Source organism: Coptis chinensis, chromosome 1 (assembly GCF_015680905.1).
Source record: "Coptis chinensis isolate HL-2020 chromosome 1, ASM1568090v1, whole genome shotgun sequence".
NCBI classification, from domain to species: domain Eukaryota; kingdom Viridiplantae; phylum Streptophyta; class Magnoliopsida; order Ranunculales; family Ranunculaceae; genus Coptis; species Coptis chinensis.
This window is the reverse complement of record NC_141456.1, coordinates 3,274,742-3,297,748: the sequence shown is the minus strand read 5'-3', so window position 1 is coordinate 3,297,748 and position 23,007 is coordinate 3,274,742. Positions and strand designations below refer to the sequence as shown.

Here is a 23,007-nt window from a genome sequence, read left to right as displayed (position 1 = left end):
TCATTATTATTAATTTACATAAAAATACCCGTGTCACAGGTCATAATTATTGATTTACATATAAATATCTATCCATATGTATTACAGTGCAAACTAAATCTATCCAAATAATAAGTCGCAATTGTAGTAGGTTTAAAAATAAGAATTCATATCATTATCAGGAATTCAGGACAATACAAAATTAAGATAGGACAATACAAAATCAGGAATTCATATTTATATCACTTGTGAACTTGAGCAAAATGAACCTCTTGCGTGTACGTTTGTACAATGTTCACATACAACAACGTTATTAAATTGTTCACTTCAATCCTTAAAGTGCCGACATGGTCTCATAGACGAAGGCCCATTTCAGTGATGGCGACTATAGGAACAAAGAGTGGAACTCAGAAATTTTACATCCGACTCACTCTAGATGGACCTAAAGCATTGGCCCTTTCTCTAAGCACAAACTTCTTAATCTTTCCAGTTGAGGTCTTTGGAAGCTCACCCAAACAAATAACAGTCTTTGGCACCATGTAATGCGGCATTCGAGCTCTACAAAATTCCATTACTTCTTTTTCGGTTAGCTTATTTGAATCGGACTTCAAACTGACAAATGCACAAGGGGTCTCACCCCAATACTCGTCCGGCCTAGCTACCACAGCTGCTTCATAAATAGCTGGGTGCGTATACAAGACCGATTCGAGCTCAACACTACTTAAATTCTCACCCCACTTATGATCACATCCTTGGACCGGTCTTTTATTTCCAAGTATCCATCTGGGTGCATTACACCCACATCACCCGTATAAAACCACCCGTTTTTCATACATTTCTCGGTTCCAACCGGGTCCTTTAAGTAACCCAACATTATACACGCACCTCTTAAAACCACTTCACCTAGAGACAACCCATCTCTTTTTACACTCAACCCGGATTCACTATCCACTACATCCATTTCGGCCAACCCAATGACCCTCACACCTTGTCTAGCTTTCAACTTAGCGCGTTGGCTCGCAGGAAATGTATTCCATTTGTGTTTCCAACTGCACGTCACGATAAGTCCACCAGTCTCCGTTAACCCGTACCCATGAGCAACTATAAAACCTAACGACTCGGTGCGTAAAAGCACCGCAGCTGGAGGCGGGGCTCCAGCCGTTAGAATATGGATCGGATGAGGAAGCGGTTCTGGGTTGGGTATATTAGCAAGCATATTTAACACAACCGGAGCCCCACACATATGTGTTACACCATGTCTACGTATTTCACTGTATATTATTGCCGCATCAAATTTCCGTAGACATACGTTGGTCCCACCAACTGCTGCCATACCCCACGTATAAGTCCAACCATTGGCATGGAACATAGGTAGAGTCCATAAGTAAACTGGTTGTTTAGGTACGGACCACTCGATCAAAGAATCCAAGGCCACAATGAACTCACCACGGTGACTATGAACCACACCTTTTGGTGACGAAGTTGTACCTGACGTATAGTTTAGCACTATAGGAGTCCACTCATTTTGTGGCTGGATCCACTTGAATTCAGCATCACCTTTTTCAATCAAGCTCTCATAATCCAAATCAGCAGCTGGTGATGCTGTTTCAGCATCAGTGTTGATGAATGCCAAGATAGGATATTGACTTTCTTGTGGAAATAAAGAGAGAGCTTCAAGGACTAAAGAACGAGAGAAATGATCAACAAAGACTAGTTTTGCTTCACTGTGACGAAGTAGTATAGAGATCGTCCGTGCATCTAGGCGTGTGTTGATAGAATTGAGTATGGCCCCAGACATAGGTACAGCAAAATGAAGCTCGTACATAGCAGGGATGTTTGGTGCTAAGACGGACACCACGTTACCAGGTTTGATGCCAAGTGATACTATTGATGAAGCGAGTTGTAGACATCGACGGTAGGTTTGTGACCATGTGTAGGTAGTGGAGTTGTAAATGATGGAGTTGCTATCAGCATATACAGTTGCAGCTCTTTCTAGGAACCCAAGAGGGGTTAATGGACAAGAATTTGCTGGTCTTGGCTTCAACTGATCCATGGAAAGATTACCAGTTCTCTCTCTCTCTCACTTTCACTTGTGTGTATGGGGGATTGAAAGAAGATATATATAGAATTTGGAAGAGACTCGAAAGAGGGATGAGCGTTGCAGTCAAGAATGGGACAGACTCAAGAGAGGGATGGGACAGACATTTTTTATAATTTTGCCATTTTGGTGTTAAAGTCAAGAATGACTTTATTTGTTTTAGAGAAATTTGTTGTAGCGATCCTATTTTATATATTCCACGTTGAGAGGATAAGTTGGAGTCAAATGATACGTGGTAATCACCGTCTTTTTGCAGTTGTACATATCTGGATTTTTGTAATTTCAAATATTTATTTTGTCAAAGGTACATTTGTGCATATCTCTTGAATTAAATTATACAAATTAAATCTTTAATGCATAGGAATAGGAATAGCAATCCACATAGATTCATTAAGTCATTTTCACACAAACTCTCATCAAATTCATTAACAATCCACATAAACTTGAAGTGAATGCATCAAATTTTGACGTTTTTTTTTATTTATTGGTGAACTTATTAACAATTTTTATTAACTTAATAAGAAATTCGTTAGCTCATCAACAACAAATATATTTCTTAGATAGGCCTTTGTGTGGAAGTAGATCGAATGCCTATCAACAACAGATGGGCTACTTCCACACGATGTCGAAATCTCACCGGAATGATTTTTATTTTCATTATTTCCACCTCTTTCAGACCTTTTACAACTTGGGTGTTTGCTAGAAGAGCTACAACTCCTATTTATTGGTGTTGAAATTGGTTTTCCTTAAATTAGCTGAACAGATTGAACACAAATCAAATTCTCTAAAATCTGGTTTTTGTTTTCACTACTCAACAATGTTGTTTTAAACCGATGTGTTGATGAATCAAGTCCAATTTCAGAAATGGGTTTTCATGTATTTGACATTTCTCATTAATCAATAAAATTTTAATTTTTATCAATAGGAGTGTGTTCTTCATAACTAAAAGTTTGACTTCGGTAGTTAGGTTCTCTAGAGTCTATAAAAAAGTTGAAAAAAGAGAAACAAGCACAAAGAAAAATAGTACTCAAAAAAGAGATTAATTTTCTCATTTTGTTTTTCTGCTATTGGTTTTTTAATTTCTATTTCTTTATCCCCTACTACTTTTCCTGCCCGAGATTTTGGTTTGGGATTCTCGCCCATGTCATTCTTTTAAGCGAATAAGAATTGACTTCGCAACTTGTTTGTGTGCTGGGCCATGTGATGTAGTCGCTCCCTAAGAGCATCTTTAGGAGAGCTACAAAAAAAAACACCAAAATTTTGAACCAAACCAAACACCAAACCAAAAAAACACCAAGCAACTTTAGGAATAACATCAAAATTTAACCAAATAACTACGCGGTTTTGGCAAAACCTCTCTATATAGCCCACGCGGTTTTGCCAAAACCGCCACTAAAGCCCAATTGACATGCCCAAACCTACACGATTTTCAGAAAACCGCCCTATGTATCGCACATAAACTTTTTTCTTTTTTTTTTCTTTCCCAATCTCTACCGTGCCATATAAGCCAAATTAGAAGCTTAAGCCCACGCGGTTTTGCCAAAACCGCGCGGTGTTTCTCAAACCGCGTAAGTGATTTGATACAACATCAAACCTGGAACCAAATATTGGTCGATTTGGTGTTTGGTTTGGTATTTTTTTGGTGTTTTCATTAACATGTAGTTCTCCTGAAGTTGAAAAAACACCAAATTCTTGATGCTAGGTTGATATCACTACTAAAGATGCTCTAAATCCCATCCTTAACTTCTGTGTGATCTGGTGTACTTTTCTCTCCAAATTCATCCACTATTTATAGGTGAGTGGTGCCTCTTCGAAACAACACAGTGACTCTTGGGAAAAAAGTAAGCAACTCTTTGAAAAGTCACATGTTTCGAAAAGACACACCATTTCGGCATAAAACACTGTTTCGAATCAGTGCCTATTTCGAAATGTCACACCTTTTCGGCATAATGCATTGTTTCGAACTAGTGCACATTTCGAAAGGTCGCACCTTTTCAGCATAATGCATTGTTTCAAACAAGTGCATTATTTTGAAAAGGTTTTTCTCACATTACGTACTGTTTCAAGAAAAAACTCATTTCATCTCAGGTGGGGTAACTTGGGAGACAAACTACTCATTCATATTTTAATGGATTTGTGCAAATTCATTTTTTTCTAACAATCCCCCACATGAATGAAAAATTGGCTTCTTCTATCATAAACATCGGATTTCTGTTCTTTTACAAATGAAAAGATACCGCATCAGGTCAAGTAGCATGGGAGGCCTTGAACTTGCCTTAGTGAAAGACGATTGGATTTAATTGGACGATCAATAGACTTCAATTAATGTCCTTGAACTGTCAGTCGTTTGTATAAACCTAGACAATCATCTTCACGCAATACCTTCTCGAATACTATTGGTTCTCACGTTTGTGTTCATTTTGGCCTTGAACACTTTTTGGTTTCAGATAGTGCTTTTGAGACATTTGCCTTTAAAAATTTCATGAAGTGGGCCCCACCGCACTAACATAGGTGATTTCTATAAAGAGTATCCCGCAATACTCCACTTGGATAACATAACTTTCCAAGATATAGTAAATCATTAAAAGCTCGACTTATCCCGGTTCTCACGCACGATATGCACCGCCTTATATAGGAATGGGTTAGAGTATAATATTACTCCGCTTAACCGAGTCACAAACATAATTAGGTTGGCCCATTGAACCTAGATCTTGGGATCTCCGGTCAACTAGATTGGTTTTTCCATTATGATGACTTTTGGTTGATTATCTCAAAGGCTTTTAAGCCCATTCCCCTTGATAATCTTTCTACTTGCTCTCTTGTTAAACCTTTTTAAGCGGATCAAGAATGTTATCTTTTGACCTTACATAGTCGATCGAGATAACTCCATTTGAGAAGCAATTGTCTAACGATTTTATGTCTACGATGTGTATGTGTCGAGACTTTCCGTATATACAAAGCTACTATGTGCTCTACCAATAGCAGATTGGTCGCCACAGTTGTATACACACCGCCGGGCAATGTTGAGCCCAGTTTGGAATATCCTCTAAGAAATTTCAAAGCCACTCGCTTCTTTCTCCAAATTTTGTCCAATGCTATGAATTTCGATTCCATAGTGGACCTCGCTATGCACGCGTTTGTTTTGAGGATTTCCAAGAAAGAAACACCAAGACCTCCAAGTGTAAAGACATATCCACTTGTGGACTTTGAGTCTTTAGTGTCGATATCCAATTAGTATCGCAAGCACTTTCCGAACTTTTGGATATCTTGTATAGTGCAAACCAAAATTCGAAAGTATACTTTAAGTATCCTAAAACTCTTAATATGGCGGTCAATGATCTCGCCGGGATTACTCGTGATATCGACTTAGCTTGCTCACGAGTATGCTATGTCAGGCCTTGTACAGATTCATGACATACATTAAACTACCAAGTATACGAGAGTATTCTAGTTGAGATATACTATCTCCAGATTTTTGGCTAAATGAAGATTTACGCCAACCGGTGACCTTTTTTGGTGTGATGTTATATTTCTTGAACTTGTCAAGAATCGCCTCAATGTAATGAGATTGTGATAGAACAAGTCCATCCTCCATCCTAGAGATCTTAATTCCTAGGATAACATCAAACGACACCTAAATCTTTTTTCATGTCAAACTTACTAGACAACATTTGTTTGGTAGATTTTATGACATCCATATTACTACCCAAAATTAGCATATCGCCTACATGTAGAGACAAACAATGACACATCCCTTTTGAGTGCTTTTTGACATAGACACTTGTTGTCACACTCGTTTATTTTGAAAACTGTTTGACAACATTGCATTGTCAAATTTCTCATGCCATTATTTAGGTGCTTGCTTTAATCCATATAAAGATTTGACAAGCTTGCAAACTTTCCTTTCTTGTCCAGGAGCAATAAACCTTTCGGGTTGTTTCATGTATATTTCTTCATCTAACTCACCATTCAAGAATGTCGTCTTTACATCCATTTGATGTATCTCAAATCCATGTATTGATGCTATTGCTATTAGCATCCTTATGGAAGTTATTCTTATAACTGGAGAGTAAGTGTCAAAATAATCCAATCCTTCATTTTGTCTAAAGCCTTTGACCACAAGTCTAGCTTTATACTTATCGATTGATCCATCAATCTTAAATTTCTTTGTGAATATCCACTTATATCCCAAAGTCTTGGAACCTGGTGGTAAATCCACAAATTCCCATGTATGATTTTGCATTATGGATTCAATCTCGCTATTTATTGCTTCTTTCCAATAAGTAGCTTCTGGAGATGACATTGCCTCCTTGAACGTTGGAGGATTATTTTCCAACAAGTATGTTAGAAAAAAATCAGTCCAAAAGACGTTGACGTCCTTCGACCTTTTGCTACGTCTAGGTTCCTCCTCAATTTCGTTTTGTGTAGGATGGTTACTAGTTGTAGCATCTAAAGTTCTCTTTGTTGAACTTGACTCTATACACATGTTATAATGAACGTCTTTTCAAAGAATGAAGCATTCCTTGACTCTATAATTGTATTAACATGTATATCTTGAATCTCGATTTATGAACGTAAAACGATATGCACTACTATTGTTTGCATATCCAATGAATACACAATCAATAGTCTTGGGTCCTATCTTCACCTTCTTAGGTTTAGGGACTTCTACTTTAGCAAGACACCCCCATACTTTTAAGAATTCGTAGGAAGTCTGATGACCTTTCCACAATTCGTATGGTGTTTTAAGTGTCTTCTTGTTAGGAATCTTGTTGAGAATGTAATTGCCATAAAGCAAAGCTTCCCCCCACAAATTTTGGGGTAAACCAGAACTTAACAACATAGCGTTCATCATCTCTTTTAGAGTTCGGTTTTTGCGTTCCGCAATACCGTTTGATTGAAGTGAATAAGGAGTCGTGAGTTTGATGAATGATTCCATGTTCGAACGAGAACCTTCAAAAGGTGATTCATATTCACCTCCTCTATCACTCCTTATAGCCTTTAATCTTTTTGCTTAGTTGATTTTCAACTTCATTTTTATAGTGTTTGAACACTTCAATTGCTCTTCATCTTTACTTCTCAACAAGTAAACATAACTATATCTAGTGCTATCGTCAATAAAAGTAATGAAATACTTTTTTCCACCTCTAGTTTGCACGCATTTTTAAGATCACATATATCCGTGTATTAAGTCTAGAGGTTCAAGACTTCTTTCAATGGAATGAAATGATGATCCGGGTCAACTTAGATTCTACACAAGTTTCACATTTATGGTGTGGGTCTATTTTAATTTTGGTATATAGTCCAAATTAATTAATCTACATAAAGTATCATAATTAACATGTCCTAATCTACCATGTCATACATGTGAAGACTCAATCAAGTAAACGTAAGATTCAACTTTGTTGGCTCTTTGCCTTAATAATAGTAAAAACAAGACATTCTAAATAGCCCATCCTGAAGATAGCCCTTTCCCACGAATACATCATTCTTAGTTAGTACAAATTTATCAAAAACAAAGACTAACTTAAAGCCATTCTTGCTCAGCAGCGACCCAGAAACCAAGTTCTTGCGAATGTCAGGTACATAGAGCACCTCATTCAGAGTTAGTTCCTTCCCGTAAGTCAACCTCATCACCACTTTTCATTTGCCTTCAACCTTGGACGAAGAGTTTTCATAAAGAGTTGTTCTTCCTTTTCCACAACATGATACGTGGTGAACATCGACTTGTTGGAGCATATGTGGTAGTAGCACCAAGATCCACCCACCATTCCCTTTCATTTCCAATCATGAGACATTCGTAAAACCACAGGAGATAGGTTCATGTCATTAACATTGTCTAAAGTGTCCATTGTCATATTGGCTTGGTCTTTTTGCTTTTATATTATTTTTCATGCATTCACTTGCTTTATGTCCGGCTTTCCCACAATTGTAACACTTGCCTTTGAACTTAGTAGGTGTACTACTCTCTTCACCTCGAGCTTTGTCTTGGTGCTTCCTCTTTCCCTTAGCACTTGATCCTTCCATAACATGGCCTTTGCCACCATGGGATCCTTGCCCTTCTTCTCGATAGGCGGTTATCTTCCTCTATCCTTAGACGGACAATCGGGTTCTTCAAGATTCATGTCTTTCTGTTTATGCTTAAGATAGTTCTTAAAATCATTCCAAGATGGTGGTAATTTTCAATCACAGCAGCCCACTTTGAAAGATTCTCCTGTGGTCATTCCTTCAAAGAATGACATCATGGAGGATTACTTGAAGTTCTTGGACTTGGCTTATGGCGGTCTTACTATCCGTCATTTTGAAATCAAGAAATCATCAACTATGAATTTCTTCATGCCAAAGATATTCACTCTTGTATTTCTTGTCCAACGAATCCCAAAGTTCCTTAGCCTTGAACACACTATACACATCAGTATAATGAGTCACCAACCCACTAAGGACATAATTTCTACACAAGAAATCTGCATGAAACCAAGCATCCTTGGCCAAACCTTCTCTTTGTCGGTTTTCATCGGGCTTACATCGGGAGCTTTATCCCATAGAAACCTTGCCAAGTTCGTGGTAGTCGATAGAAGAGCATCTTCATTTGCAATTGAAATCGGTTCCATTGAACTTTTTCGGGCTTCTCCTACGAGGAAAACGAATGAGAACGGCGGTAGGGAACAAAGAAGAAATGGCGGTGGTGGTGTTGCCATATTCGAAATATAACTACACTTTGTTATTTCCTTAAACCAAAAAAGAAAATAAAACGTAAAACAAATTCATTTCTCGGTAAAGAAGAAGAAAAAGAAATTTGTCTTAAGTTGTTAGAATATACAACTTAATTGTACTTTACTCTTTACCAATTACCAAACTATACAAACCTTTTGTCTTGTAAGTGTCTTGTACTTTTAATTAAACCGCTTAGTGTAGATACACTATGTCCTTAAGATGATTTTCCCCTTACTTTGCGGTCTTCAAGGTTGATGGAAAACTGCCTCCCAAGATAGACGGATTTCCTTCTATGTAAAAAGCTAAAGACTTCAATACTAGAATCGTGAACACAACATAAGTATTTGACAAGAAACGGAGGAGAAAGAAATATCGAACTCTGTGTGATCGGTGTACTTTTTCTCCAAATTCATCCACTATTTATAGGTGAGTGGTGCCTTCTTCGAAATAACACGGTGACTCTTGGGAAAAAGTAAAGAACTCTTTGAAAAGTCACATGTTTGAAAAAGACACACCATTTTCAAGATAAAGACATTGTTTTGAACCGGTGCTTATTTCGAAAAGCGTCACACCTTTTCGATGATGATGACCGTTTTGAACCAAATAAGACATTTTGAAAGGTCGCGACCTTTTCGCAAGATAACGATTTGTTTTTCGAACAAGTGCATTATTTTGAAAAGGTTTTTCTCACATTACGTACTGTTTCAAGAAAAAACTCATTTCATCTCAAATGGAGTAAATTGGGAGACCAACTACTCATTCATATTTTAATGGATTTGTGCAAATTCATTTTTTTCTAACAATATGTTGGTCCCACCAACTGCTGCCATACCCCACGTATAAGTCCAACCATTGGCATGGAACATAGGTAGAGTCCATAAGTAAACTGGTTGTTTAGGTACGGACCACTCGATCAAAGAATCCAAGGCCACAATGAACTCACCACGGTGACTATGAAGTATGAACCACACCTTTTGGAGACGAAGTTGTACCTGATGTATAGTTTAGCACTATAGGAGTCCACTCATTTTGTGGCTGGATCCACTTGAATTCAGCATCACCTTTTTCAATCAAGCTCTCATAATCCAAATCAGCAGCTGGTGTTTCAGCATCACCTTTTTCAATCAAGCTCTCATAATCCAAATCAGCAGCTGGTGTTTCAGCATCAGTGTTGATGAATGCCAAGATAGGGAATTGACTTTCTTGTGGAAATAAAGAGAGAGCTTCAAGGACTAAAGAACGAGAGAAATGATCAACAAAGACTAGTTTTGCTTCACTGTGACGAAGTAGTATAGAGATCGTCCGTGCATCTAGGCGTGTGTTGATAGAATTGAGTATGGCCCCAGACATAGGTATAGCAAAATGAAGCTCGCAGGGATGTTTGGTGCTAAGACGGACACCACGTTACCAGGTTTGATGCCAAGTGATGCTATTGATGAAGCGAGTTGTAGACATCGACGGTAGGTTTGTGACCATGTGTAGGTAGTGGAGTTGTAAATGATGGAGTTGCAATCAGCATATACAGTTGCAGCTCTTTCTAGGAACCCAAGAGGGGTTAAAGGACAAGAATTTGCTGGTCTCGGCTTCAACTGGTCCATGGAAAGATTACCAGGTCTCTCTCTCTCTCACTTTCACTTGTGTGTATACGGGATTGAAAGAAGATATATATAGAATTTGGAAGAGACTCGAAAGAAGGACGAGCGTTGCAGTCAAGAATGGGACAGACTCAAGAGAGGGATGGGAGTATGGGACAGACTTTTTCATAATACTGGCCTCGTGCCACGTGCCTATCACGTGTAACAATCTCAAGCCCCATTATTATTATTTTTTCTAATTTTAAATATACAATAGAAATTAATTACTATTTTATCTCTGTATGTGCAATCATTTTTCTTATCCCGGAGCCCACCAAGTCTACACTTTTTGCTAGAAAACAAATTTGATAATTGTGAAAATACAATTTCGTCCCCAAAAAATAGAAAAAAACAAAAATAATTATAAAATTATCAAAATACTCCTACGTCCATACCAATCACTATTCACTCAACTCCTCATTTTTCTATATATTAAAGATTGGTGTTAAAGTCAAGAATGACTTTGTTTTTTTAGGGAAATTTGTTGTGGCGATCCTATTTTATATATGACACACGTCATAATCACTGCCTTTTGGCATTTGTACATATCTGGATTTTTGTAATTTCAAATATTTATTTTGTCAAAGGTACATTTGTGCATATCTTTTGAATTAAATTATACAAATTAAATCTTTAATGCATAGGAATAGGAATAGCAATCCTTAACGGGGCGACTATCACACATGGCCCAGTACTACGAAGTTAGGCCTGATTGGAATGGGTGATAGTAATAGTGAGTTCATTCTCTATCCTTTTAGGTGATCTACACTAATCTCTCTTTTTCTTCAGCTAAATACGTTGATCTTTAATTGGTGTTTTTATGTGAAATTCGGGGTTTGATCTCTCACATAGATTCATTAAGTCATTTTCACACAAACTCTCATCAAATTCACACAAACTTGAAGTGTATGCATCAAATTTTGACGTTTTTTTTATTTACTGGTGAACTTATTAACAATTTTTATTAACTTAATAAGAAATTCGTTAGCTCATCAACAACAAATATATTTTTTAGATAGGCCTCTGTGTGGAAGTAGATCGAATGCCTATCAACAACAGATGGGCTACTTCCACACGATCTCGAAATCTCACCGGAATGATTTTTATTTTCATTATTTCCACCTCTTTCAGACCTTTTACAACTTGGGTGTTTGCTAGAAGAGCTGCAACTCCTATTTATTGGTGTTGAAATTGGTTTTCCATAAATTAGCTGAACAGATGGAACACAAATCAAATTCTCTAAAATCTGGTTTTTGTTTTCACTACTCAACAATGTTGTTTTAAACCGATGTGTTGATGAATCAAGTCCAATTTCATAAATGGGTTTTCATGTATTTGACATTTCTCATTAATCAATAAAATTTTAATTTTTATCAATAGGAGAGTGTTCTTCTTCATAACTAAAAGTTTGACTTCGGTAGTTAGGTTCTCTAAAGTCTATAAAAAAAGATAAACAAACACAAAGAAAAATAGTACTCAAAAAAGAAGACGATTAATTTTCTCGTTTTGTTTTTCTGCTGTTGGTTTATTAATTTATATTTCTTTATCCCCTACTACTTTTCCTGCCCGAGATTTTGGTTTGGGATTCTCGCCCACGTCATTCTTTTAAGCCAATAAGAATTGACTTCGCAACTTGTTTGTGTGCTGGACCATTTTGTGTGATGGGCCATGTGATGTAGTCGCTCCCTAAGAGTATCTTTAGCAGTGATATCAACCTAGCATCAAAACACCAAATTCTAAGAATTTGGTGTTTTTTCAACTTCAGGAGAGCTACATGTTGATGAAAACACCAAACCAAACACCAAATCGACCAATATTTAGTTCCAGGTTTGATGCTGTATCAAATCACTTACGTGGTTGTAGGAACACCGTGCGGTTTTGCCAAAACCGCGTGAGCTTGGGTTGCTAAATGAGTTTCTATGACGCGGTTTTGCCAAAACCGCGCGGTGTTTCTAAAACCGCGTGCTCTCAATTACAACAATGGGCAAAAAATGGCCAAAAAACGGCTATATCTTTTTAACCCTATAAATTGAAACACTCATTTTTACACTCACTTCTTTACTCTACTCTCTATTCTTAAAACAACAATGAGTCAAGAACCAAAATCAAAATCAAGAGGGGCTTCATGGATACAAAAAGAAGATATTGCTCTCACTAATAGTTGGCTACAAGTTAGTCAAGATGGTGTAGTAGGAAATGAGCAAAAGTCGAACGATTTTTGGGCTAGAATTCTAAATGCATTTCATGCAAATTTAGGAAGAATGACCGAACGCAACTTGACGGGTATGAAACACCGTTGGTCTATTATTCAAGCTAATATGAACAAGTTTCATGCTATTCTTTCTAAAATTCAAACATCTCCTCCAAGTGGCTATAATGACAATATGATGGTAAGTATTTAATTTTTATTTGTTATTTTGATTAACAAATACATTTTTCAATTCTAATTTAGTTTTTGCTTAATTGGTAGGTTGAGGAAGCAATAAGTGCATATGCGATGCATAATGGGGTTTGGAAGTGGATGCAATGCTATAATATGGTAAAATACTCACCCAAATGGAAAAGGCTACAGTTGAGAAATGATTTGCATCCCACCAAAAAGTCGAAGTCAAACAGTGGGGAAGGAGGTTCATCAATTCCAATATCAACTGTGACAACTCAATCAATGGATTATGATCCACACCAAGTTCATGGGCTTGAGGATAGACCTATTGGAAAGAAAGAAGACAAAAAAATAAGGCAAAAAGAGAAAGAAGAATGTGATTCTAAAGTGGAGGAATCCGCTAAGAAACTTGATGCTTTTCTGATGGAACTTTCTAAAACCACCAAAGAAGGCTATGAATTGGAAACTCAAAGACAGTTGAAGAAATATGAGATAGAATTCGAAAAACTTCAATTGAAGAAAAGTTCGATGGATTGGAAGCTTCAAATCCAAAAAGAAAAACTTCAATTGAAGAAAGATGCGCTCCGAGTTCGAGAAGATGAAAATGATGCGAAAATATTAGGAATGAAATTAGAAGGATTACCCGAAGACGAGCGCGAAATTTGGCAACTCAAAAGGGCAGAAATTTTACAAAAAATGAAGAATCGACTTGGCAATATCACTGGTAGTAGTCAAAATAGTGCATAGTCTAAATTTGAGTTTATATGTCTTTTAATTTGAGTTTGTATGTTTTTTAATTTGAGTATTTTAATTTGTCTTTTAATTAATGACGTACTTTAATTTAAGTTTGTATTTTAATTTTAATTAGAATGTATTTTAATTGAATATTTTATTTTAATTTAAAGTTGATACTTTTTATCATTCTAAAAAATATTTGTATTTTCAAAATTCTCATATACAGAAATCCTTTCATAAAACCACAAATACATAGAAATAAACTTGGAACACAAATACATAGAAATTGAAACGATAAATAAACACAAAGTCTAAATGAAGTGCAAATAAAAATAGAAATCAAGTCCGCCCACGCCTACTCCACAAATGCTCGACCAAGTCATTCTTCAATCTATCATGAACAACTTTTGAACGAACCCTCTCGACGCCAGATGCTCAACGAGATAGAACAAAGTGGCGTTGATCTTCATGAGCACCTTCTCTACTCGGTATTTCCAAATCAGGAATATACTGCGGGATATCCGTTTCGCGTTCATCTTCCACAATCATATTATGTAAAATAATGCAAGCCCTCATAACAGTAGCCATGTTCTCCAAATACCATAACCTGCACGGATTCGCTAAAATAGCCCAACGCGACTGTAATATACTAAACGCCTGCTCTATGTCTTTTCTAGCAGCTTTTTGCTTCTTTGCAAAATGTTTGTCTTGTACAATAGTCGGTTTAGCAATCGTTTGAATCAAGGTGGCATAATTAAGATAAATACCGTCAGCCAAGTAATAGCTCATATCATAATGATGGTCATTCACAGTGTAGTTACAAGGAATAGCTTCATCATTGACTATATCATCAAATATTGGTGAGCGGTCAAGCACATTAAGATCATTGTGAGAAGCCGTCATTCCAAAAAAAACATGCCAAATCTATGCGTCACGATCGGCAAACTGCCTCCAAAATCACTGTTGGTTTATGTTTATGGCCAGTGTGAGACCCTTGCCACGCGGATGGGCAATTCTTCCATTGCCAGTGCATGCAATCAATGCTTCCTACCATTCCAGGCCATCCGCGTTCCTCAAACTCTTTAAGCAAACGTTTAATATCTGCAGCATTTGGTTTGCGCAAGTATTCACCTCCAAAAATTCTAATAATTCAATCACAGAAATAGCGCATGCATTCATGAACAGTTGCCTCAACAACATGTAACATATCATCTACTAGATCAGCGGCAGTCCCATAAGCAAGCATTCATATAGCAGCAATTACTTTTATTTTTGGGTTAATCCCAAACTTACCCGCACAATTAACTTTTTGTTGAAAATATGGTACATTATGATTAAGATGATTGAAAATACGAGTAAATAATGACTGACCCATACGAAATTGACGTCAAAAGTCGTGGTCACGAAATATAGGATTTGCGCCGAAGTAGTTAGCATTTACACGAGCCAGTGTTGCCTCGTACTGACGAGGCTTATATTTTCTTTCTTTCTTCGAACCACCATGTGGTCTATAAGAAGACTCCGCTTCTTGCTGACGCAATAAACTCAAACGATGTCGAACCAAAGGTAGAGGAATAGCCACTAATTTACGAGTTTTAACTGCAGTGTTATCATTTGAAGAGCTCGAGCTCGATGAAGAATCAGAAGAAGATGAATGATCCATTGAAAAAATCTTCAAGAGTTTTGGTAGTGTTTTTATTTTTTTGGCTCAAGGAGATGAGTTTAGATGAGAGGGAACATGAAAAATGAAGAGAACATCGCAAAACCAAGAGAGTTAAATGGTTATAGCACGCGGTTTCTGGAAAACCGTGCGGTTTTGGCAAAACCGCATGGGCTTGGACCTGTAAGATGGGCTTTTATGGAGCGGTTTTGGCAAAACCGCGTGGGCTATATGACGCGGTTTTGGCGAAAACGCGTAGTTGCTTGGTGTTTTTTTGATGTTGCTCCTAAAGTTGTTTGGTATTTTTTTGGTTTGGTGTTTTTTTTGTTCAAAATTTTGGTGTTTTTTTGGTTGCTCTCCTAAAAATGCTCTAAATCCCATCTTTAACTTCTGTACCAAATCCGGCTGGAATTGAAATTGGATATCAAACGAATAGCAATAACTAACTTTTGTAACAAATGCCTTGTACGATTACAATTTTCATTGTGTACTCAGAACTAGCCTAATATTTCGATATTCAATGATATACCTGACCCCTCAAAAAACGATATATATCGGTTGATATATATCTTTTAGTTGATTTGTCAAAAAAAAATTTATATGTCGATATATTGTAAATTATTATAAATATCGATGTTATAAACCGATATATATTAGAAATATCGAAAATATTAACAAAAATTGGTCAAAGATTGGTCAAAGTCAACAATATATATCTATTGATATATCTCAATATATTGGAAAATCCGATATATATCGGTTCAAAAACAGTATCAATATATCCAACCGATATGTCAAAATATATCCATATCGGATATCCCAAATACTGATATATATCGCCAACATATCAATATCTCGATCGATATTTTCAGCTATGCTAAAAACAAAAAGAGGCCACAGTTCAAAAGTCCCAGCCAAGTTTTTCTAGCTCGAAACCCTCTGGGACTGTTTTCAGTTTCCAGTTTCACTGTATATACTCATCAAACAAAGAGACATTGGCATGACCTGAAAATATAAAATTAAGGGGCTTAAAAATTATCCCTTTGGATGAACTAAACACTTTAGGCATAGTAAGAAACAGTACATGAACTTTGGATGAACTAAACACTTTAGGTATAGACGTATAGTAAGAAACAGTACATGAACTATTTGGAGGACTGGAGAGTGGAGACTAGACAGGGATGCCAAAAGTAAAATAAGCCTAAAACAAATATATTTCAAGCCGGTAAGAACAAACTTACAGCCAACTAAAACAAATAACCAGACCCAATAAAGTGAGACTAACTACCTTATCTACAGACACAAACTTCGAGGATGCCAGTGAACCTTGTGGCATTTCCACCATTTAACCTTCCAAAAACTGGTCAACCCTTCGATTGTCAGCAAAAGACAAGAACTTCATGCACAGAGGAGGTTTCACATTAACCAAAGAGAGTATGGCTGATGGCATCCCCCACAACGAGTCTCCGCATATCAATCCTGATGCTGTTGCAGGCACGTACGCCTCAGCCTCCGCCTTGTTCTTCTTCTCCCACACGAATTTTAACAAGCTTCCAAGGCACATATCAATTGTGAAGTAGCCCCCAAATAGAATGGGATTGCCATGGCCATTGCACTTGGTACGAACTTGGCAGCCCTGCATTTGTTGTGCACCAGAAGTTCTTGGATGGCATTCAGTACAATGGCACCAATGAAAAACCCAAGGCATAAATGAAGGCAGTACTTTGGTAGGGCAGAGGTGCCTTCAACACCAATAAGGGCAATGCCACGATATACTTCACCAAAAGGCGCGGGATAAGCACTGTTTTTCAGGCCCAAGTCGGGGTACGCTTTGTAAAAGAATATCCAAAAGACTACAGGCGCGGTAAGGCATCCTATTAATGTCCCAATTATCTGACTGCAAAACATGGATCGTGGGGAAGCAAGGGTTAAATAACCAGTCTTGAAGTCCTGCATTAGATCTGATGCAGTCGATACAATGCTCATCATAACACCACATGCAGCAAGGCCTGCTATCACGCCTCCATTGTCACCGACCCAAGCAGCCAATACTATGATTGCAATCTTGCCATAGCTTGAAGCCAGAGACCAGTCGGTGAGACCACATCCATATGAGTTGCAAAAGGCCAACACCGGGGCTATTATGTATATAACAAGTATCTGGTACCGTTTTAATTGGTGAAAAATAATGGGAACAACCATAGTGGAGATCAACGCCAATGATATGTAACCAATCAATGCATAGGACAATGGAATCTGGTCTTTCTTGAAGTACTGAGTGCGGCGTTCATCATCATAACTCATTGCAGTAGTCTTGTAATCACGGTCACCAGAAACAGGATTAACAGAAGATGAATCGTTTGAGTTGTTCCAGGAGGCTTTGCATAAGTCGTATATCACTCTTGTAAAGACATGGACAAAGTGGAATAGTCCATCTCCAAGAATGATAGCAATGGCTATAAAAACCTGTTTGCGAAAAAAAAAAAGCATCGTATCGTTAATGGGATGATAAATGACGATAAAAATTTATATTAAAAGCTAGAGAACTGGGAGCAAGTGCTAAGCAAGTCGAAGGAGCAATGCAGTTCCCTGAACATGTGATATATTAAAGATACTGCCATTCCGTTCTGATGTTAGTCCTAACAATTAGGATTTGAACAAGTAAGCTACAAAATATTAAGGCCTCTTGGTATAATTGAAGTGTGACTGAGCAAATATCCGAATATGTATGATACATGCATACTTTTTGAAGTGGTAAAATTATTATACTTCAAAACACAATTACAACCTAGAATCTGCCCTGCAGTCTTGTGTTTTGCAAAAAAGGACTGGGCCTAGTATCCCTAACTAACCCTACAAAAGCAAACCAGATCATCGTACACAAATACACACTGAGATCACTGGTCTATTGGAAACTAACTTTGTAGAGAATCAGAGTCTAGAACGATTAGGGTGTTGCTATATTCCAGTTCTCTTGGGAGGAACGGATCTGGATTCTTGAGATTGACACAACAAGATTTTGCAAACCGGTCTAAGTATTCAACATGGTATCACAGAACTAAGCTCTATCCACCTTATCATCTATACATATATAATGCGTAGGAAAATGTACCCTGTATCCTTGTATGGAGCCAAGATTCCCCGATGAAAGTTCTGCAGAGTACCAAGAACCTTTCTTCTTTTCAATAAGTGGCCACATGATTCCCCATGATACGATAGCCCCAAAAAGCATAGATATGTTTATGCTATAAGGGCAGAGCATTCCAACACCAACATACGTGGAGGAGAAATCAAAGTAGAACCTGTAAAACACAAATCAGCAATAGGATGAGAATATGGAACACTGATTGAAATCAGGATCAAACAATTAGATTATTAGAACCCTTTTTTTCCTTACTGTTACTTAATAATTTTCCATTTTTCATTTCCCCATACGTAATAGTAAATAACACGGGGAAGAGAATAATCATACCGTTGTTTAAAGGCTTGGAGACCAAAGGTAGGGAAGTTTGAAAAACCACAGCCTTCAGAAGCAGCAAAGAACCATTGGAAGAAAGAGAAACTGAAGCTAGCAGCAAACCATTTGGCTAGGTTTTTCACTTTCTTCCTGTGGAGATTTTCACGTAAATATAAGTAAAAAGATATGAATAGATGAATACAAGGATTATAAGCAAAACGAAAGAGGATTTTGAATTCTTACCCTGCTAGCTTGGCTCCCTTGGGAGTGTGGAAACTGTTGATAAGGTTTGCGGTTGCAGTTCCACTTGGATATGTCAACTTGTAATCAAGGATCATGATCTGCGAAAAGGTAAAGAATATGAACACAATCCAATAAGATTTATTATAATCTATCATGAGTTCAACAATATATATTGCTAATTTACGCTTCGAAGCAAGCAACTTCTAACAATGCAATGACCATGTCTTAGATGCTAAATGTAGTCAAATATAAACATGCTTATGTGCAGAAGTAAAATTAGCTAAAATGTTCGCAAAAAAACCTTTGGTTTTTGTCATCGAAACCATTTGTCTAATATAGTAATATCTGACTACCTTACATAATTGTTCATAGATATATAGATGTAAGGGGTGCACAGAAGTTCATAGATAAAATAATCACTATTGTGGAAAGGCAGAATTTAGAACTAGACACTCGCCTTTCTCAAAGGAACGATGGAGAATAGCCCAACAAAGCTCACAGCCAAGGTAAATACCATCATCCATGGTAACTTCAGAGCCTTAACATTATCCGGTGTGTCTCTGGTGCCTGACTGAGCAGCAATCCTCTCTGACATCCCCAGAATGTAAGACGCATAGCCACCTGATCATCATAGTACATAATGTAGCTAGGAAGATCAATTATTTTGTATGTAATAAAAAGTTATATCGAGTAAATTAAGATTATGTTCATGTATTGCGCAATACGTACAAGCTTCAGAGGAAATTTGGCATATATACATAATTTGGCACCTAATTTAATATTCATGAGTTGGACAAGTGATATAGGATAAAAGGATATTAGTATATAGCGGCTATGGTCGTGTTGTGGAAAGGTATGTACCTGTTTCATGCCAATCACAGGGGATCAACTGGCCTAGGACCAAAAAGTTACATTTTCTATCATTTTACTGAAATATTAGAGAAACGTGTTATATGGCCATAATGGAAAAAAACAGTAAAGACTCAAAACAAAAAAGCCTAAGAGTAATTAAGAAAGTCTTACTGCTGAAAGCAATGCCAGAAGATGCAACAACGCATGTTTGAATAACAGTATTCTCTTGTCGCGTAAATTTTTTGCTCTCAATCCCAAACACAGAAAGCACAGAAATCCACATCTTGACCAAAAAAAATCCCAACAACCCAGCAGCGGCGTTAAGAGATGGAATAATACCAGTAGTCACGTTGAGTTTCATCACAATGAAGGAGAAAACAAATCCCAACACAAGGCTCACAAAAATTGCTCTGAACGAAAGTTGACCTCTCCATGGAAGAACTTCTTCTTTCTCTTCAAATATTTGCTCTTCTGATAATGCTTCTTCTCCATGTCTTTCCTTTCCGTCCTCTATTTTTTCTACTCTTTGTTCTTCTTCAGCTTCTCCTGGTTTTCTAACGCAAGCCATTTTGATTGTGTTGAACTTTTCTCTACAACAAATATACTCTCAATGTAACAGAAACAAGTATCTATATGAGAGAGAGAGAGAGATAAAAGTGGGGAATCTCTGAGTTGTTTGTTTCTTTATATAGATCGTTTCTTCCGGAGATCATGCAGTATTTTATTGCATTAGGAGTCCTTGCATGTACGTGAGCTTCTAATCAAAGGTCTCATAATCATTGATCATTAATCTAATGGCTGTTATTAATCTAGAATCTATTAGTTTTTTCATTTCATAGGATGTTCCATACTCATATTGTCATTTGTAGCGGTGAAAACTGAAAAAGGAGAGATAGCTAACTAGGAATCTTAATAAATGTTTAGTGGTGACAGCTTTGATGAAATTTGTGTATGAATGGGAATAAATAGTTAAATGGTGACAGCTTTCATATTAGTGTTTTACAACTTTACAAATTACAAATTACAACCGTGTGAAAAAAATTAAATTTCTACCATATAGGGGCAGTGTGGCAATCAAAAGGAATGAATGTTAAAGGTATTCGCTATGGGCACTTTCTATTTTGTGTTGGGCAGACAAAAAAAAAAAAAAAATTATTACAAATTTGTTATTATCCTTAAAAATACGTTTTGTGTTCGGCACCCCCCAACTACCAATTATAGTCACCTATTGCAACCTTGTATTGCCCTTACCATCTTCCACATCATCATACACTCTTTTAAACCCAACTCTCTTTCCCTCCATCTCTCAAAGCTCAATTAATTTACTCACACCTTCTCCTAACTCTCAAAATTTATCGACCACTTAATGATGAAGAACATTTTGAAATAATTTTCTTGTATTTTTTTTTAATAGTTGGTTGAAGTAAAGAAATTGACAAACAATTTAATGATTATCCCATGCAATAAAATAAAGTTTTAATTTTGTTTGTCTTTTTCAATTGGCATAATTGTGTTTTTTGAATTCAGGTTTTAAGTTTATTCAACAATTTAATTGGATTTGAAGATTTTAAAAATGATTTACAAGATGGGTCGCACAAATCACACCAAATGACTCCACCATGCCGCAGAAATCGCTCCAAATCAATGTTGTAGAGTCGGCCCAATATAAATGTTCCATAACACTTTTCAATTGCTGGATAAATTTTCAACCGATTTGATGGTGTCGATCCTGTTAGTGTCTAGCCAGAGAAATATTATTGATGTCAATCGACCCAACCAAGTCATCTATGGGAGCCCATTTGGTTCGTCTCAAGTCGCTCGTAAAATTGGACTTGGCACGGCACTGCAGAGTCGACTAAAAAGGCTTGAATTGACCCAGTCATGTCGTTTTGGAAAATTGGCCTTGATGGTTGATATTATGCTAAAGAGTCGATTGGAAAAAAAACATTCTCTAATGATTACAGCTAGAAAATTGGTAATATTATTGTGAAACCTTGATTGTGTGTGTCGTGACAATTGTTTTTATTTGTTTACTCTTTTCAAATAGAAGCTAGTAAAATCAAACAATTGTCTATGATAAATGTCACATATTTCATATTATTAATTCCACTTAAAATAAACTAAGATTGGGTTTATATTCCAAAACAATAGTAAATTAACAGTAATAACTTCACTAAGGTTGGGTTTCCAAAACTTTCTTCCCTTCTCTGGATCGTAACAATTTCCCCAAAAGCCCAAAATCAATCGATCTTAATTCTTCAATTTAGCCTTCTAAATCTTCTCAAATCTTGGTAACTTATCTAACAAATTTTAAAGCCATAAATCAATTGTTATAGAATGGTGTTTAGTTTATTTTTGTTCGGGGGTTTGTATAATTAACATATGTTTGCCCAACATAATTACAGACTCCAAATTGGATTGGGGTCTTCCCAACACAAAATTGGGTCTGTCAATAACAGAACCCATCTTAAAATGCCTGATTCAATTCATGAGTCAGATAGATGTTGAAAATATTGTTGTGTTAACTTTGATAATTCTTGATTTTGTGCATGAAGCATGTATAAGAAGTTAATAACATATATGATAATTCGGTGTGCATATTTGTGACTAAATGCAATGCATCAAATATGATTGACCATGGTTTTAAAGGAATCAAAATAGAGTGATTATACAGAGAAATAGGCCGTCAGGCTAACCTTTATGTACAATAATTTATCAGAATAACCAGGGGCGGATGCAGGATTCAACAATAGGGGCTACCTTTGTTCTATTTTTTTTTTTTTTTTTTTTGGAAGTGTACAGTTACATACTTTTGGGTTTTGATACTAATTAAAAATGAATAACCATTTTTGTTACTTTTTGTTGGAAGTGTACTACATACTATGATACTAATTAAAAATATTTTTGTTATTGTTTTTTTTTTTTTTTTTTTTTTTTAAATGATCGAAATCATCATCACCCAAAATTTTACCGACTTTTTTAGTCGGCAAGACTGCTACAATGAGGGGGAACACAAGGACTTAGGGTCTTGAAGTCACCCATCCTAATCTTACTTTCGTCCAAACACGCTTAATGTGGGAGTTGTGGGATCCGGTGCATTAATGCTGCTATGATCACACCCAAATGTTTTTGTTGTTAACCATGGTTAGCCATGAGTAAGTACTATTGACACGCAACTGACACACATGTCCATTTCTTATTCACCCCCACAGGCCCACGTATTTGTTAAGGGGGGGGGGGGGGATTGTATTT

At 36.7% G+C, this 23,007-nt stretch overlaps 2 protein-coding genes and 1 pseudogene across 3 annotated transcripts; all 3 read right to left on the bottom strand.

Annotated features, from left to right (window-relative positions):
* Positions 1 to 289: 289 nt before the first annotated feature.
* Positions 290 to 2,299, bottom strand: LOC147521357 (2-methylpropanoate--CoA ligase CCL4-like). The gene is given in 2 exon segments (XM_086559726.1): positions 290 to 715; positions 718 to 2,299. Coding segments are annotated over 2 exon segments (1,635 nt in total). The 5' UTR covers positions 2,033 to 2,299; the 3' UTR covers positions 290 to 395.
* A 7,229-nt stretch (positions 2,300 to 9,528) lies between these two features.
* LOC147521356 (2-methylpropanoate--CoA ligase CCL4-like) lies at positions 9,529 to 10,531 on the bottom strand (annotated as a pseudogene). The gene is made up of 2 exons (XR_015193939.1): positions 9,907 to 10,531; positions 9,529 to 9,852 (listed from the first exon to the last, which is right to left on the bottom strand). The product of XR_015193939.1 is annotated as a 2-methylpropanoate--CoA ligase CCL4-like (transcript).
* A 5,856-nt stretch (positions 10,532 to 16,387) lies between these two features.
* LOC147521355 (putative metal-nicotianamine transporter YSL7) lies at positions 16,388 to 20,383 on the bottom strand. Its single transcript, XM_086558835.1, is given in 7 exon segments — positions 16,388 to 16,790; positions 16,793 to 17,669; positions 18,316 to 18,505; positions 18,676 to 18,810; positions 18,904 to 19,001; positions 19,361 to 19,524; positions 19,927 to 20,383. Coding segments are annotated over 7 exon segments (2,103 nt in total). The 5' UTR covers positions 20,324 to 20,383; the 3' UTR covers positions 16,388 to 16,548.
* Positions 20,384 to 23,007: the final 2,624 nt, after the last annotated feature.